The 16,123-nt window shown below is 42.9% G+C and overlaps 1 protein-coding gene across 2 annotated transcripts in view; it reads right to left on the bottom strand.

Annotated features, from left to right (window-relative positions):
- CD34 (CD34 molecule) overlaps window positions 1-16,123 on the bottom strand; it is a 22,648-nt gene extending 6,525 nt beyond the window's left edge. Inside the window, exons 1-4 of one of the 2 annotated variants that reach the window (XM_081299025.1) lie at window positions 15,776-16,123; window positions 6,351-6,536; window positions 5,502-5,749; window positions 4,067-4,147 (exon numbers count right to left, since the gene is read on the bottom strand). In XM_081299025.1, the coding sequence (XP_081155151.1) occupies window positions 4,067-4,147; window positions 5,502-5,749; window positions 6,351-6,536; window positions 15,776-15,854 (594 nt within the window). In that variant the 5' untranslated portion in view covers window positions 15,855-16,123. The remainder of the gene's footprint in view (window positions 1-4,066; window positions 4,148-5,501; window positions 5,750-6,350; window positions 6,537-15,775) is intronic. The other variant, XM_081299026.1, reaches the window with a different exon arrangement.

Here is a 16,123-nt window from a genome sequence, read left to right as displayed (position 1 = left end):
GGCAGCCCAGCCCAGATGAAGTCAATATGACAGAATAAGAGTAATGTGAGCTAGTTGAGTAGAAAAAAGCCCTGCACATAAACAGATGTAGCACTAGAGAAAGGTAGCAGTAGGGCTGGGGATAGAGCTCAGTTGGTAGAGTGCTTGCCTTGCATGCACAAGTCCCTGGGTTCAATCCCCAGCACCACAAAAGAAAAAAAAAAAGTAGTGGTAAAAAAACAAATTTGTGGGCAAAGGTCTTGAATTATTATTTCTCCAAAGAAGATACACACAAACAGCCAATCTGTACATGAAAAGATTCTCACCATCACTAATTATCAGGGAAATGAAAATTGAAATGATAATGAGCTACTACTTCACACAAATTAAGATAGTTTTTATAAAAAAAAATCAGAAAATTTCAAGTGTTGAAATTGGGAACCCTGAGCACTATTATAGTGATGTAAAACGATACAGCCATTATGAAAAACGGTATGTGGTTCCTCAAAAACAGAATTACCATGTGATCCAGCAAGTCCACTTCTAAATACATACTCCAAAACTGAAATCAGGGTGTCAAAGAAACAATTTGCACACTCACGTTTATAGATGCATTATTCACCGTAGCTAAAAGGTGGAAAAAAATCCAAATATCTACAAGTGGATGAAAGATCAATAAAATGGAATATATACACACAATGGAATATTATCCAACTTTATCAAAGAAGGCATTTGTGATGCATGCTATGTATGGGTGAACCTGGAGAACGTTATGCTAAGTGAAATAAGCCAATTGCAAAATGACAAATACCACATGATTCTACTTTTTGTGAAGTAGGCAGAGGAGTAGCCAAGCTCACAGACACAGAGGGAATGGAGGTGTGCAGGGCCTGGAGGAGTGTGGAGTTCTTCTGCAGGTTAAGGGTTCCAGTTTTGAAGGATGCAAAGAGTCCTGGAGACTCGTACAAAAATGTGAATGTACCTTACTGAACTATACACTTAAAAAGGGTTCTGAGGGTACATTTTAGATTATGTGTATTTTACCACAGTTAAAAATATTTTGGTGGGGCTCGGGATGCAGCTTAAGTGGTAGCGCGCTCGCCTGGCATGCGTGAGGCACTGGGTTCGATCCTCAGCACCACATATAAATAAAATAAAGATGTTGTGTCCACCAAAAACTGAAAAATAAATATTAAAAAATTTCTCTCTCTCTTTTAAAAAAACAATTAAAAAAGTAAAATAAAAATATTGTGTCCACCTAAAACTAAAAAACAAACATTTAAAAAAATATTTTGGCGAATTCCATTCAACCAACAGGTATAGAATAAGACAATAAAGTAATCTCACATTTTAGAAACAATGTGGGGAACCACAACCACCAAAGCTAAATTAAGCTGGCACTGCAGCAGAGAGAATGCAAAATCAGACCTGGGGAGACACGCTCCGCTAATGAACGTTCTGAGATGTAGAAAAAGGTGTTTGAGGACACTGCAGTGTCACCTTCCCTCTCCTTGGCTACCTGGAGCTAAGGATGGGGAGCAAAGGGAGAATAATAGAGATTTATGTGTCTACAGAGTGTAGGTACAGAAGACAGGCCTAAATAGTCTATTTGGTACCCACCATGCAGTAGGGCAGAGTTAGGGTTTGGGTAGCTGAGAACCATGAATGCATTGTTCTGTTAGGAGCATGAAACCCAGGTGCAGGTGAGTACTGGTATTAGGTGGGTACCAACATTACATGATAGGGAAAACCAAACAAGGAAAATTGAACCTGACATGCTCCTCATTAGGCTCTGGGTAGGGCTACAAATTCTGGAACAAGAACTGCAGGCTGAGGAAAATTGATCCTGGGGAGTAGGAGGCACTGCTGCTTGGGGGCTGAGGAGGAGGCCCTTTCAGGAAGAAAGGTAATAGACAGGAGTAGAAACATCAGGGAAAACGGAACTACCCATGTACTGGCTGCCACAGGGATGATTCATTGTGAGCAGTGCAGAATCCTTTAGCATGGAACACTGAGGGAGCTGCTCTCTTTCCAAACCTCTACTTCACAGGTCCTCCCCAAATCCCAAAGGAACATATAGGGTTGTGACATAAAGTATATCAGACAGCAAAGACCACAGTGAAAAAGAGACCAGAACAGAGTAATGGGAGTTATTTCTAGAGTGGCCCTTGTCTTGTACAATGACCCTAGTTAAAATGACCCTAGTTTACACTTTGAAAAGCAACAGACACTTTGAAAGCTCTGCAGTCAGCTCTAACTCCTGGCCACAAAGAATTAGCATTCCGGCACAGATTGATGTGACACACAGAAAAGTAAATTCTCAACCAAAATGATAGGGGAAAAAATGATCATTTTCCTTTGTTATAGTTAACAAAGGAGTTGACAATTTTTTTCCCTTAATGAGTAGGGTTGGAAATCAGCAGCAGAAACACTCTGGGTGTGTTTTTCAAATTGCATTAAGTTATTCTATTCTGTGAACTTGTGCTTTCACGATTTCTGTTCTTAAAACGCCCTGGCTTAAAAATTCTTTTAGGTGAAATTTAAAAAGATGTGTAAGTCAGAGAGAGAGACCCAACTGATGGTTGCAAGTAAGATGCAGTCGTTGGAATGACCAAAATAAGTAACTTATACCCTCCATAAGCTGCAATCTGTTCATGCCACACATCACCTGTGTGTTTTCGTCAAGTAAATTCCCAATTTGTAAGAAAATGCTTTTTATAAGTAAATAACACTCTTCCCTTCACCTCCATCCTTCATCTTGAACCTTGTTACTCTCATGAAATAGGACTTTTCTGAAACAAAGCAGGAGGCCCGGTATCATCATTAAAAATTAACACGAGGTCATATATATCTTAACCAATGCAGTAAGACATGAAACTGAAACAAGAGCCCTAACTACTGAGAAGAAGAGAGAAACAATATATAGTGACAGAGAACTCGATTGCTTTCCTCAAAAACTAAAAAAGAACCAAATAAAAAGCTGGAATTAATAAGCAAGTTCAAGAAAATGGTTAAACCCAAGGTAATTATTCAAAACTCCATTAACTTTCTAACATCCCAACAATAATCAACTGGAATATATAATAGGATATCGTGTTATAAACAAGCTTAAGAAATCCATCAAACCTACAGAGAAATGGACTAGAGGTATAGTTCAGTGGTAAAGTTGCCTAAATCGCATGAGGCCCTGAGTTTAATCCCTAGCACTGAACCAAAACACAAAACAAAAAGAAACAAAAAAATCAACCAAACAAAAAACTTGCAAGGAAGAAATAAATAAATAAATAAATAAATAAATAAATAAATAAATTTAACAACAACACACAAGGCTTAGAAATGCCAAAGAATACTAGGGGGGAAAAGTGAAGGACTTTAGAACGGTTCCAATTAAAATGGTGGTGGGAATTTTTTTGGATGCTGACAGATGTCTTCAAAGATTTTCTAAAAGAAGAGCTGGAAACTACTATATACTTTTTATAGTATAATGAGGAAAGACCTGATTAGCCACATATTAACAGTACAAATAAACAAACAAAAAACCTTAAAATTTTAAAACGGACAAAAGCATAAACAAACTAAAAAGATAAAAGTAAATAAAATAAAAAGATAAAAAGAATGTGCCCACACATAAAAAAAAACCTGTAAGCTACCATGTAAATTAAATATAAGCTTTATTGAATGAGGTAATCATTCAATAAATAACGTTAGGAAAAACAGTTTTATGGAAAATACAGCATTACAACAAAATAAATTCTGCATGGATTATAGAGTTATATGAAAATAATGACACTACCACTAGAATTAGTTGACGAATTTATATCTGGATAATAAAAAGGAATTTCTTAACATAAAAGCATACTTCAATCTGACATAAAATAACAAAATTTTATTCCAATTGGTTTTGCCTTTTTTGCCCACCAGATGGGGCCTTTTACTCCCCAAAAACACAACACTCAACATTAGAAGCAGCCTTTCCCTGCTGAACTCCTCAGACCCCTACCAAAATCTGGCTGAATCCAAGATGCTTTAAGGATGTTCAGAGGATGTGTGGGGGAGGGGAGAAGGTAGCAGGTCAGGGTTGACTTACACAGCTAGAGGTCTCATTTAGCTCCAGGCAGATGCCCTGAGTCAATCTCACTTCTCTAATTCCTGAACATTTGATTTCTCCCTGTATTAAAACAAAAACAAAATACATATGAGAATCTTTGTCTTTCATTTCTTTCTTACCTCCTTTCCAGTTGGATTTCTATGAGGTACTCTCTTAAAAGGTTTTAGGAAACAGGAAATTTAAAATTTGTCAATGATAAAAATCCCAAATCTGAAAGGCTCCAAAATCGAACTTTTTGAGTACCAACATGATGCAGTAAGCAAAGATGTCACATCACAAAGTTTGTCTTATGAACAAAGTTATTGAAAAATATTGTATGAAATTGCATTCAGGCTATGGATATACGTATATGTGTATATATGTAACAGACACATTTTGTGTTTTGACTTGGGTCCAGTCTCCAACCCCCAGCATATCTCATTTTATGTGTAAATATTAAAAAAAAAAAAAAATCCCAAACCCAAAACACTTCTGGTCCCAAGCACTTCAGATAAGGGATATTCGGCCTGTATTGATTCTGTATTCTTCCATTTTACACATTATCCCTGTTGGATAATCAAATCGTTCATTACTGGGTTACTGGCTTGGGCTTATAGGCAAGTCACTATTTACAATTTATAAACACTGGCTCCAGTGATACAGAAATGGGAGAGGGAATCTTTTCCCCAGTTGGGCTATTTTTCTTCTAGTCAACTGCACACTTGCAGGAAGCCCATATAGACAAACAGACAGTGGGATGGCCAGACAGATCCTGGAGACACACCCATTCTCCCCTTGGCCCTTAGGACTGTCCAGATTCTTATGCTGACTCTTTAGAAACAGAAACTAGGTGGGCCTCTCATGCCTGTCCTAAGGCTGCATGCATTCAGATTTTCTGCCCTTCATGCTAAAACCTGTTGACAGCCACATGGCTCAAGAAGGGCAGGCTGAGCTAACCATCCCAAGTGCACTTAGTTCCTACCACTGCCAATGGCGCCCTCACTGCCTCTCTATGCCTGGCACAACCACCAAACTCTCTCACGCAGACAAAATGCTATTTGCCCTAAATATTGTGAGAGAAGCAGCTCCCTTAAATGGGACATGGATTCCAAATATTCCCAAAGGGAAATGGTGCCCAAGTCAAAGCCACACCTATAGGTATAGAAGGAACCATAGAAGACTGGATGGATCTCTGAGAATCTCCTTTGCTTTCTACTAGAAAAAATGTAATACCCAAAGCAAAGCTCACCCTTGCCACCTGAGTGTGCTCTTTTCCCCCATTTCTGACGCCTCCCAGCAATATTCAAAGTGCATATTTCTGTGCTGATTCCCATGTGATCCAAATCTCATCATCAGCTGGTATGAAAAGAGGGAAAGAGAGCTTGCTTGCATATGAAATGAGAAGGCAATCTGCCTTTGGGCCCAATTTACCCACCTTGATGATGCTTGGGGTAGGAGAAGATGGTGTATAGGGTTCCGTGGGTGATGTTATCACAGAGCTGGTGCTATTGGGTGAGTAATCTGAAACATTTACAGGTGGCTTCAAGGTCATCTCTGAAGTCGACACATTTTCTGGGGTGGTGAACACTGTGGTGGCTACAGAGGTCTGTGACTGGACAGAAGAGTTTGTGGTTTCGGGGACTTGGGTGACCCTAGAAGTAGATGTCCAGCTGTCCGGAGTCTCTGGAATACACCAAAACTCAAATGTGCATGTGTGCACAGGCACATATATACAAATGAACACACACAACCTCAGCTCATGACATGGACAGAGATTTTTTACATAGAAACAGGAGCTTGGGGAGGTACAGTTACTTTATCTCCTTACCTCGACCAAACTCATTCATTCCAAGCCATTGTTGGAACCATAGCTATATTCTAGCATGTGTTTGAGGTGCCCTCCAGATTCTGAAAGTGAATTACATGCTGCCTTAGAGAAGCCGAAGTTGCCCAAGATGAACCTAGAGCCCTTCAAAGAGACCATGATCTATGCTCTATGCAGTCCTCATCTGATCTTTATTACCAGCTGAACTCAGCATGAAAGGAACACTACAGGGAGCATCACTCCTCAGGAGCAGCTGCCAGTTCATTGACCTGAGAAAGATGTCATCATTGGAAGAATTATCTAGAATCTACATCAGAGTACCCTAAGCAAGATGCCCAAAGTACTAATGCAAGGGTTAGTTTGATTCTATCTGTGGCAGAGGACATGGTCTGCAAACATTCTATTTGCTTTATAAAAGTACCAGCAGCATTGCTTGAGGAACTTGGACAAATTCTTTACCTGAGATGACTGATGTGGTCTCACTGCTGTTCTGAATGTCAGGATGGAAACTGTTATTTCCAGAGATGGTTTGTGTTATGTTTTCCCCGTTGGGTACACTTGTTGGAACACTTTCAGAAGACATACTCGTGGAGGTTGATTCTGGGGTAACAATAGTCGTGGTCTCCATATTTGTGAACCCAGAGGCTATATGGAAACAAGGAGGAAAAGTCAGAACCTCTCTGGAGCATCATGACATCTCCTAACACAATTTCTTGGCTTCAAGCAGAAACTTTTTGGAATATCCCCTTCTACCCCTGGCAATGAAACAGCAGTAAATCCTCCTGGACAGTGGACTAATTTCCTATTACTAGATTTTTCCAGAGCAAACAGAGAAATAAAAATTTATATGCACCCAAGTGTCTAGGGTAGTATTAACTGTAGGAGGGAAAAGTTGCAAGCATCAAAATGAATTATAATAGGATAAATGGCATATACACTTAATATACCACAATCACTACACAATCATATACAAAATTTTCCCAAATAAAAATTTATATATTCCAAGCAGCAATGTGAAAATATGAGGTAATGTTCATCAGTGTTCAGTAAAATATTAAAATTACACCTGAGATATATGAGATATACACACATACATATATGAGATAAAAAAAATCTAAGGGAAGACAAGTTTCTATTTCCTCTTTGATGCATCCTTCTCTTTTTTGGTCATTCCCCATCTGACATATTAACTCTTGGAATAATCACACTATCACTATGTAATCTCCTTTAAAAAAAATCTTCTTGGTCTTTCTCATTCCCAAAACCCCCTCATCTTTCCCCTTGTGACCTTCTAATACATTCTCCTTTTCTTTCATTAAGGAACTCAGTTGCAGCAAGAACTCCAAGATTTCTTTTTTAAGAGGCTCTAACCTAAAAATTCCCAATGGACCAGAGAACACAAAGCCTGGTTTCTTATTAAATGTAATGGGCAGGGGTGGGCGGGGGGATGGGTGGCGCTACATTCTGGCTCCACCAAGAACTAACTATGTGATTTCACATGTGTATGTACCTCAGTTTACTTACCTCTTAAGTGAAGGTCTTTTCTGTCTATCTTACGTGAGAAAATCAATGATATAACAAGTGATAAATTACTTTAGTTGAATGTTCCTGAATCTAATCATTCTCTGAAGATCTTTGCAAGTGTCCTTGCCCCTCATTTCCATATATTCTGCATACCAAGTGGTACCATCTATAGATTCAGGAAGGAAAAGGCTTCCACCTGGACCTTGGACCTTCTGTGTCTCCTGTGAGGACTGACTGGCATGTACTCTCTCTTCTAGACCGCACTTTGAGGACCAGAAGTTCTTTGACTTCTTGTTCAAATGATTCTTTTCTCACACCTGAGAACTGCATGGACTTTTCCCCAGCCCATCTTTTTAAGGGTGAACTGCAGCACTAGGAGGTGTAAGGCCAAGGCCCACTGGTAATCAAGTGCTGGCCACTTGCAGGGTATAGGCGGGGTGATCCATGTATCCATGCAAGATCCCCCAGAGCGTAGGCCCAAGACACAGGGAAGAAGAGAAGGGAATTAGGCTGGGGTGAGGGTCCATCTCTTCCTGATAAGTCAAATTGTGTACTGAATTTCAAGAGCGTGAGAATCCCAAATTCAAACCTGGCCTTCCAAGTAGCCATGAAGGTTATGTTTGTCAAGTTAACAAAGATAGAAGATATTTTATTTACCAGTTAGTTGGTCTGCTTTAAAACTGTGAAGTTATAAATGTAGACATACAGAACGTGGGCCTCTGTTGTACTCTGGCCTTGGGCTCTGTAAATGTTAGAGGTCGACTTAGTATCCATAGTTCACACTTGCAGTACCATCCTCAAGGAAATGCCTCTGAGGATCCCAAGACACCCTAAAGCTTGTCTCCAAATTTTCCTGCTTAAGATCTAGGTCTGTTTTTCAGAGGTTTACAGGTAAACAGCACTGTAGAATGAAACCTCTTGATCACTCGGCATCAAGAAAGAAGTCAGACTTTTAGCTTCAAGTCAATTAACCTGAGGCCAAGGAGGCTTCCCCTAAAGGTGGTGACCAGGGTTTCACTCTACCACATCTGCCTTCCTCCCCAGCAGGCTGCAAGTAGATTAATATCAACAGCAAATGTATAGTCATTTTTTTTCTCTTAGGTGATAGGAAAGCAGGCAGAAGATGAAATATTACTATCTCCATTTTAGAGATAAAGAACATAAATTACCAAGGTGTTGACCAAGAGGCAAGATCATAGATGATGTAGGGCAAGTAGTGACAGACACTGGTGTTCAGCTGACTCCTGCATCATGTTGTAAGGTGGTCAGGCTGGGTTTAAACTACTAAGGGCCCAAATGCATTCTTCACACTTCTGGAGAAACAAGGATGGGTGAGTTCTTATCTGGCTTAGATGGGAGGTGGGTTGATCAAAATAAAATAGATGTGAAAGTAAATTCACGCTACTTCCGTTTTTAGATAGGACCCCCCTCACTAATCTGACTCTAGGACATGAATTCATTATAGGGAGCAGGTGTTGGTGACATTAGGACACTGAAATAAAAGATCATGCTCAAGGCACCATTCCAAGGCACCCCTGGAATCTCCCCTTGACACCCTCTTTTTGCCCACACCCTCCCTTCTCTCTTCAAACACGTCAATTCCTGGGAATCTCATCTGGTCCAGCCTGGCCCAGCCCTTTTCCCTCTCCAAAGGAAGCAAGGCTTGGTTGAAATGATGTCATGCTTTTGAACCCCCTCCCCCAAGGGGCCTCCTTCACCCAGACAAACACTTTTGAACTTTTCCAGATGTGAACAGAGACCTGCTGCTAGTTCTAAAGACAGAGGTGTCTGTTCCAGAATAGTGAAGCAACTCTGGACTTAGGCCAGCTACTGACCCGTGGGGGACGGGCTCCCAGCTGCAGCAGCCTCCTCCCTCCCACTGTTTGGTTAAGCATGGAGGAAGGTACTATAATCTGTTTGCAAATGAGAAGGGGACCCTAACGTCACATTCATGGCTGTGAGCCGGAGGGTGAGCAGAGAACCTTCTGAAAACACTAGAGACATAGACAAAGGAAGGGCAGAAAGGCAAGGCTAAGGGACGGGCTCTGTATAAACTGGCACAAACCAAGGAGACCTTATGGCCAGGGAGCCAATCCTGATTTGGCTACTATCACTTAGGTCACTCAGTTGAGTCCCTGGGCTTCAGTCTCCAGGGTTCCCTTTAAAAGTTCACCAAAGAGACCGGGTCTTGAAGGAATGACAGACAAAGAGTCAAGATTGACTGCAGGCTTCTTTTTATTCTCTTCCTCTTCACATCCATGGCCTGAAACCATCAAACACTGGCCTTTCTTTTTCTGAGCTTCTGACCTGCGGCTCTGTAGGGGACTAACAGCAGCCTACAGTCAGTGGGAATCTGTCAGACGCTGAGAGACAATTGATGAAACCTCCACTGTGGTCCATTCTAGACAAGAGGAACAGCCCTTGACCCCATCCCTGCAGAGAACTGTAGTTCAACTTAAAACTGAATAAAAGGCCACCCTCTGTTGTTTACTCCTCAGCCCGTCCTTATTAACTGCACCACTGTAAGGGCTATCTGACCTTAGTTGTCCTATAGGATCTTGACGCACAAACTTGGAGTCAGGGAAGAAACAAGGTGTCAGGAAGTTAACAAATGAGAAGGATAAGAAGTCAAATAGATGTCACAGAATTCATGTAGCAAAATTCACACATTGAACTTATAGGTATTTATATAGAAGCCACTTTTCTTGTTGGACATGCAATTTTAAAATACTTGGTTATTTGCTATCTTAGCCAAAGCTGACAATTAGAAAGAAACTATTAGAAGCAAATAAGAAGCAGCAGCAGCCGAAAACTGAGAAACTAAAATAAATGAAAAAGCATACCAAACCCGCACTAGTCTGGTATCATTTATGAGGAGTAAATAGATACACACCTTCATAAGCATTAACAATGTCACTGAGTTGCAACAGAGTTACGTTATTTTCATGATCCACCTGAGTCATTAAGGTTGAAAGTCCTTTTATCTGGGGATGTACTCTGAAGAAGCAGAGGAACTCGCAACGCATTTGAAAATATTTCCACCTACAATTAGTATGTTGAAGATTCTTTTGGTCATGAAAGAAGGTTTACAAATTCTCAGAGCTCCAGGAAGCTGTTATAAGTAAATTCCCATACTTAAAGAGACTGAGGTTTTCTATACTTGGTCTTACTTTTCATAGGTCTCACATATTTTTTTTTTTCTTAACCATGCTGTTTCTTGGGCAGCTGACAGCCAGCCCCAATCTGCCCACTCTCTAGCTTCCAGCCCAAGTGAAGCATTTTGAAGGAGTTCCTGGGTATCTTGGTGGAAGGCACATGTCCTCAGACAGGACCAGTTGGAGCCCACAGCCTCATAAATGGTCTTATTTTAACTCTCCAAACCTTTCCTATAAAATGGGGATTAAAAAACAAACCCTACCTCCTGGTCGTTTTGAGGAACAAAGGAGGTCACCAAGTGTACAGCACTTGCCTGTCTGGTAGCTGTTTAAAAGCCAGCAGCTGTCATTATGATAAGCCCCTTCCTTCTGCTCCCCAGAGAGCAGAAGGCTTATCTCTATCACTCATCTGGCACAAAATCACATATGCTGTTTCCTCAGGATAGGTCTAACTGTCACCTCAGTTAGACTACAAATTTCTTGAGTGGTGGGGCCATTCTTATTCTTGTGTGTTTTACCCACGGCACTGAGGATCATCCTGGGATGTCAGGAGAAGCAGTAGGGTCGAATAGGTGCACTGGATATGTTCATACCTACAGCTTCTACTACGGCAGTCTCATTCTGATGCTTGGTTTTAAGAGGAACTATATTAAATTAGGGAGTGTCCACATAAAGACAACCAGGATTACATTTCTAGAAATCAAGTCACACTGTTGAAGACCTAGCATTATTTCATTTAGATCAGGGCTTGGCAAACTATCGCTGGCGGAACAAATCTGGTCCAGGGACTGATTTTGTATGGCCAGTGAGTCAAGCATGGCTTTTACATTTCTAAGTGTCATAAAATAAGACAAAGTAAAGATGTGCATGAGAAACCCTGTAGAGCTCCCCAAACCTTAAATATTTACTATCCAGGTCCATACAGGAAAAGTTTTGCTGACCCTTGATCTGAAAAAGAAGAATCTGAGAAGGAAGAATAAATGACTTCTTTCAAGATTCATTTCAATTAAACAGTGTATGCACATTTTCCCCCCTGAAGCACCAATGATGTGAAAAGGGTCTTGCTCAGTTCTATAGAGAGCACAATATAAGCCAGTTTGATTCCTTCCCTCCATTAGGCATTAGTGTCAATGTAATTTAAATAAATCCCTCAAGGATTCCACAATCTAGTAGGGCTGACTAAAATGGTCTTTAGGGATTTTCATGAAGAACCAGATTAAACCTATGACAATCCAAAAAAAAATTAGTATAGTGATTAGAAATTACAGTAAAGCTAATTTCACTGCAATACAAGGAGAAAACTTAATGTAGGTTTTTTTGTTTTGTTTTTGTTTTTGTTTTTTAATGAGATGAGCTACTTTGTGAGATAAGTAAGCCCCTCATGTTTCCTGGAAGCATTCAGGAAACATCCTTGTTAGGGGTCCCTGCCAACCCTCTGATCTACCATGAGTTGGAAACATACTAAACTAGAACAAAGGGCTGGGCTGACGTCTTCCTAAGGGAAAGCTAAGGGTGCAGGCATAAACCAGGGAAGAGTCTGTGGCCTGGTCGTCCCCAGTGTACTGAGATTTTTCTTTTATAGTCTTGACCCCATCCATTTACTTTGGAACCTCAATATCCCAAGGATCCTCGGGTTGCCTACATTTCTTCCACTCATGTCTTTCGGTTTTCTTTTAGCTCCTTGTGACCCTTGGATTGCAGCTCCATTATCTTATTGTACTCACTATTACACTACTTCAACATAAGCTAGCCAAGCACCCATTCCTTTAGTCTCCGCGGAGAACCACTTACACAAGACCAGTAGGCAAAAAATGATTTTCACTGAAGGTTTGAGAGTGTGGAGCAAGATTACAGGGCATCCCAGGAAAGATGAGGGTATAACCTTGAAATATCATATCTTACCATGCTAATGACGTCATACTACAAGGAATCTTCTTAGCCAGGTCTTTTCCACCCTCCACCCATCACTGTTCCTCTCTTGCTGCAGGTAGGTCTCCTCTCCCTGGGCTCTGGAGCCCTCTAGCCTTTGTCTCTTGAGACCACCCAAACACAAAGCCCAGTTTATCACACTTAGCAAGCCTGTCTCCCGTCTGCCCTTGCACATCCAGGGTTTGTCTAGGTTGTTGGCTTTCTCACCCAAAGATCCAATTAACACATTTTCTTTAACAATGGAGCACCGATATCTAGAGATGCCACTTCCCTAAGGGGTATCTGTTTTTATTTCATTTTATTTTTTTTCCAAATCAGGAAGGAACAGACCTCCTAATTAAGCCAAAAGGCTTTTCCCCTTGCACCTGAAGGGAAGTGATTCATTCCCTGATGGGACCCACAGTGCGGGTCCAGTGAAGTACACCTTGTCATGTCTCTCTATTTGATCTCCTCCCTCCCAAAATGCATGCATCTTTTGCCTTATAGCACAAAAATCAGGGCCCTTTAGACAAAATATTGTAGAGAATGTGTTTTCACATTTGTTAGCTAGAAGGAAGAAAATGTTCTCATTAGAGAAGCTGAAGCCCCCAAAAATATGGAAATTCTGCCCTGGCATCCATGAGAAGTTTCTATTGGAGGGTGGAGTTTTGTTCTTTTCCCATACCTTCATGCTTCCTGTTCTCCACACCACAGGACTTTTAGTTAGATCAATTGAAGTCCATGAGAGAGAGAGGCCCAAGTGCCCTGAGGGTGGAGCTGGGTAACCATCCAACCCTGAATGTAAGCCCAGGCCTTCCAGCCCAGGGTCTAAAGGAAATAAGGCAATGAGACCGTAAGAGTGGAATTTGTTCCTCCTTATTATTTGTTTTTGTAGGACTCTGTGCCTGGGTTTATCTGCTGCAGTTTGGCACTTCTTGCCCTGAGCATTTGGAGACAAAGACTCAGGAAAGGAAGGAGATGAGGAAGCCCAGGAGGTGGAGCCAAAGGGATAAGAAAAGGGCCCCCGGGCCCTAGCAAGCTCTATCAGCCAAACAGGAATGCTGTGAAGTCCAGGATTTGCAAAGGTTGTGCAGACTGGGCTGGCCCTACAAGGGGGAGCACTGGGGACCACTGACTTAGTCAGAGGTCCCCAAGGCTACTCCTTCTCATCGCCATGTGGCAGAGAGTCAAAGGGTGGAGTCCGCTCCCCTCTGGAAAATATCTGATAAAATTCTTTTCCCTTTTCTTGTTCCCCTCTTACATGTAGCCCCAGACAGGATATGGGTGTGGGGTCCACAGGCACGAAGGACCCAAAGAAAGAAAAGGAATGTGACCTATTCTGGCAGGACTGGGGGTATTGTCAGAGTGAGGGGAGTTATAGACTTTGAAGGAAAAAGAGACCCCAAGCCTGAAAAAAAAAAAAGAAAGAAAAGAAAAGAAAAAGGATCCCTAATTAATTACTGAAAGGCTTCCCACCCGGCTGGTACCTAAAGCTGTGCTGCCCAGGGGTCCCTAACCCACCCTCTGCAAAGAGAGCCCATTTGTGGTTAGCTGCTATGCCTGTGTTCATGCCAATCTCACAGGCATAGAGCTCCTGAGACCAAGTTCTTCATTGGGATAGTAATAAGACATCGCAGAACTCCACACTAAATTTCTCAGTAATAATTGCACTCTTTTTTTTTTTTTTTTTGCAATGGCCCATTGGTAGCATTTCAACTTATATAGTCACTCATTTAATTTATCCTACAATATACCCAGGACAGAAAATAACTCCTAATATTTAAAAAAAAAATCTAAACAGAAACCCTAGAGAGGTCTCGGGGAAAGCATTAAGTCCAAGTAGTAGACTATTCTTCAGTCCAAAGCTGAGATGCTGAACTTCCCAGCACATCTGTCCGAGGTTTTGCAGCAGTTGCTCTACATCCCCCCCCCCACCAGCCCTCCTCTGCAGGCCAAGGAAGAATGATACTAGCCAGCTGAGGAAATAAAAAAGGGTGGGCCTCCCTTAGCCCAGGCCCAGGTCAGCATGAGCTGTGTGGCCAAAAGAAAGTGCAGCATCTGATGGGAATCTGAGCCATTGGTCAATTTGCCCCTGCTATGAGGGAACAGTGTAGCACCCATTCTAGGGTTTCAAAACCTCACCAACAGCTTTATCCCTGTCTAAAGAGCGTGTCCAAGGTTTCCAAACACTCAACCCCAGAACCTAACTCGGCCTCCTCCAAGCCAAGCCAGCTCTCTCCAACTGGGTGGACCCAAACAGGGATAGTAGAGGAGACTGGGAGCAAAGAGGCCCAGCAAGCAGATCTACTTTGCAGGGCCACCCAAAGTGGGTGGTCTTTAGCATGTAGTGAGTTGAGAACTGGGAGCCCTAGAGAGTTGTTTAATAAAAGGGAGAGCGACTTACAAAGTTTCAAACCTCTAAGTGAGATGAGATGGAAAGGTTATTTCCCCAATGAAAACAATTAATTATGTTTAGCGAGTGCCTACTTTTTTTTTTTCCAAAGTGAGAGCAAGAGCTTAAGAGTGTGTGGGGGTGAGCAAGGAGTGTCCTGACCTGTCTGCTAGCTTTAGAACTTGGAGGCGAGCAATAACTACTTTGAGTTTGTGCAGGGGTGAGGAATTGTGAAGAGAGGGAGGCAGGGAGCCCTCAGTAGGATCCCAGCGGTATCTGGAGGGGTAATTCTAATTTTGCTTTCCGATCTTTAATGCAAGATCACCCCCCTCCCCCAACCTCAAGGGCTGTTCATTCCAAACGCCTCTGCTCACCCAACTCGGCCTTCCTCCAGGACTCCCGGGACCCTGCACCTCACCCCCTGTTGGCTTCCCTTGAATTCCTTAATGTCCATTGTGGATCCCCGGTCCTAGTAGACTGTGGGCGCCTGGGCCCTTCCCACCAACCCGCTCCGGGACGTTGCTTTCTGAATCAACCAACAGCCGCACAACTTTCCGGCTTCCCTCCTCCCCCTTCTCCTGGCTCCCGCTCCAACTTTGCGCTCCGCACCTTTGGCAACGCCGAGACGTTGGCATCTCCAAAGCGCTTTATTTTAGTCCATTTCAGCGAGCCGTGTTGTCCGGCTCACACCTCGGGTAAATTTACATTCCCGTGGTGTCTTTCCCCTCCCACCGCCACCGAGTCCAGGTGAAACGCTGGTCCCTCCAGAGCATTGGTGGGCGACAGTGCGTGGGTGGGGCAGGGGTCCCTTCCCTTCGCGCAGCTCTGTTTGTGGCTCAGCCCAGCCGCAGCTCGACCCTCCCCGCTGGGAAGGCGCCCCGGCGCGGCGCGCGATCGGTACTCACGCAGCAAACTCAGCAAGCAGAGCGCGGTCCAGCCCCACGGCATCCCGGGCCCCGCGCGCGCGCTCCTGCGGCCCAGCATCCTTCCCGCGCCGCTCCCGAAGAGATGCACAGAGTGGAAGACACTGCTGGGCCCGGCCGGGACGCGCTCCTCCCGCCCCCTCCGCCCGGAGGGGGTGGGGGATTCTTGCTTTTTTTCCCCTCCTCCCTCTTTAGTCTTGGCAAGGCCGGCCCCTCGCCTTGGCTGCCACTAAAGTGAGCTTCCCTGGTTAGTCCCAAAGGCCGAGGACGTGAGTCCAAAAAGGTGGAGGTTTGCGTGGCCCCAGACGTCTTGTTCAGCTTTCTGAAGAG

This window comes from Spermophilus citellus, assembly GCF_964194105.1.
Source record: "Spermophilus citellus genome assembly, chromosome: 6".
In the NCBI taxonomy this organism is placed as follows: Eukaryota; Metazoa; Chordata; class Mammalia; order Rodentia; family Sciuridae; genus Spermophilus; species Spermophilus citellus.
Note: the sequence above shows the minus strand (reverse complement) of the source record. Positions and strands in the feature narration are given on the sequence as shown.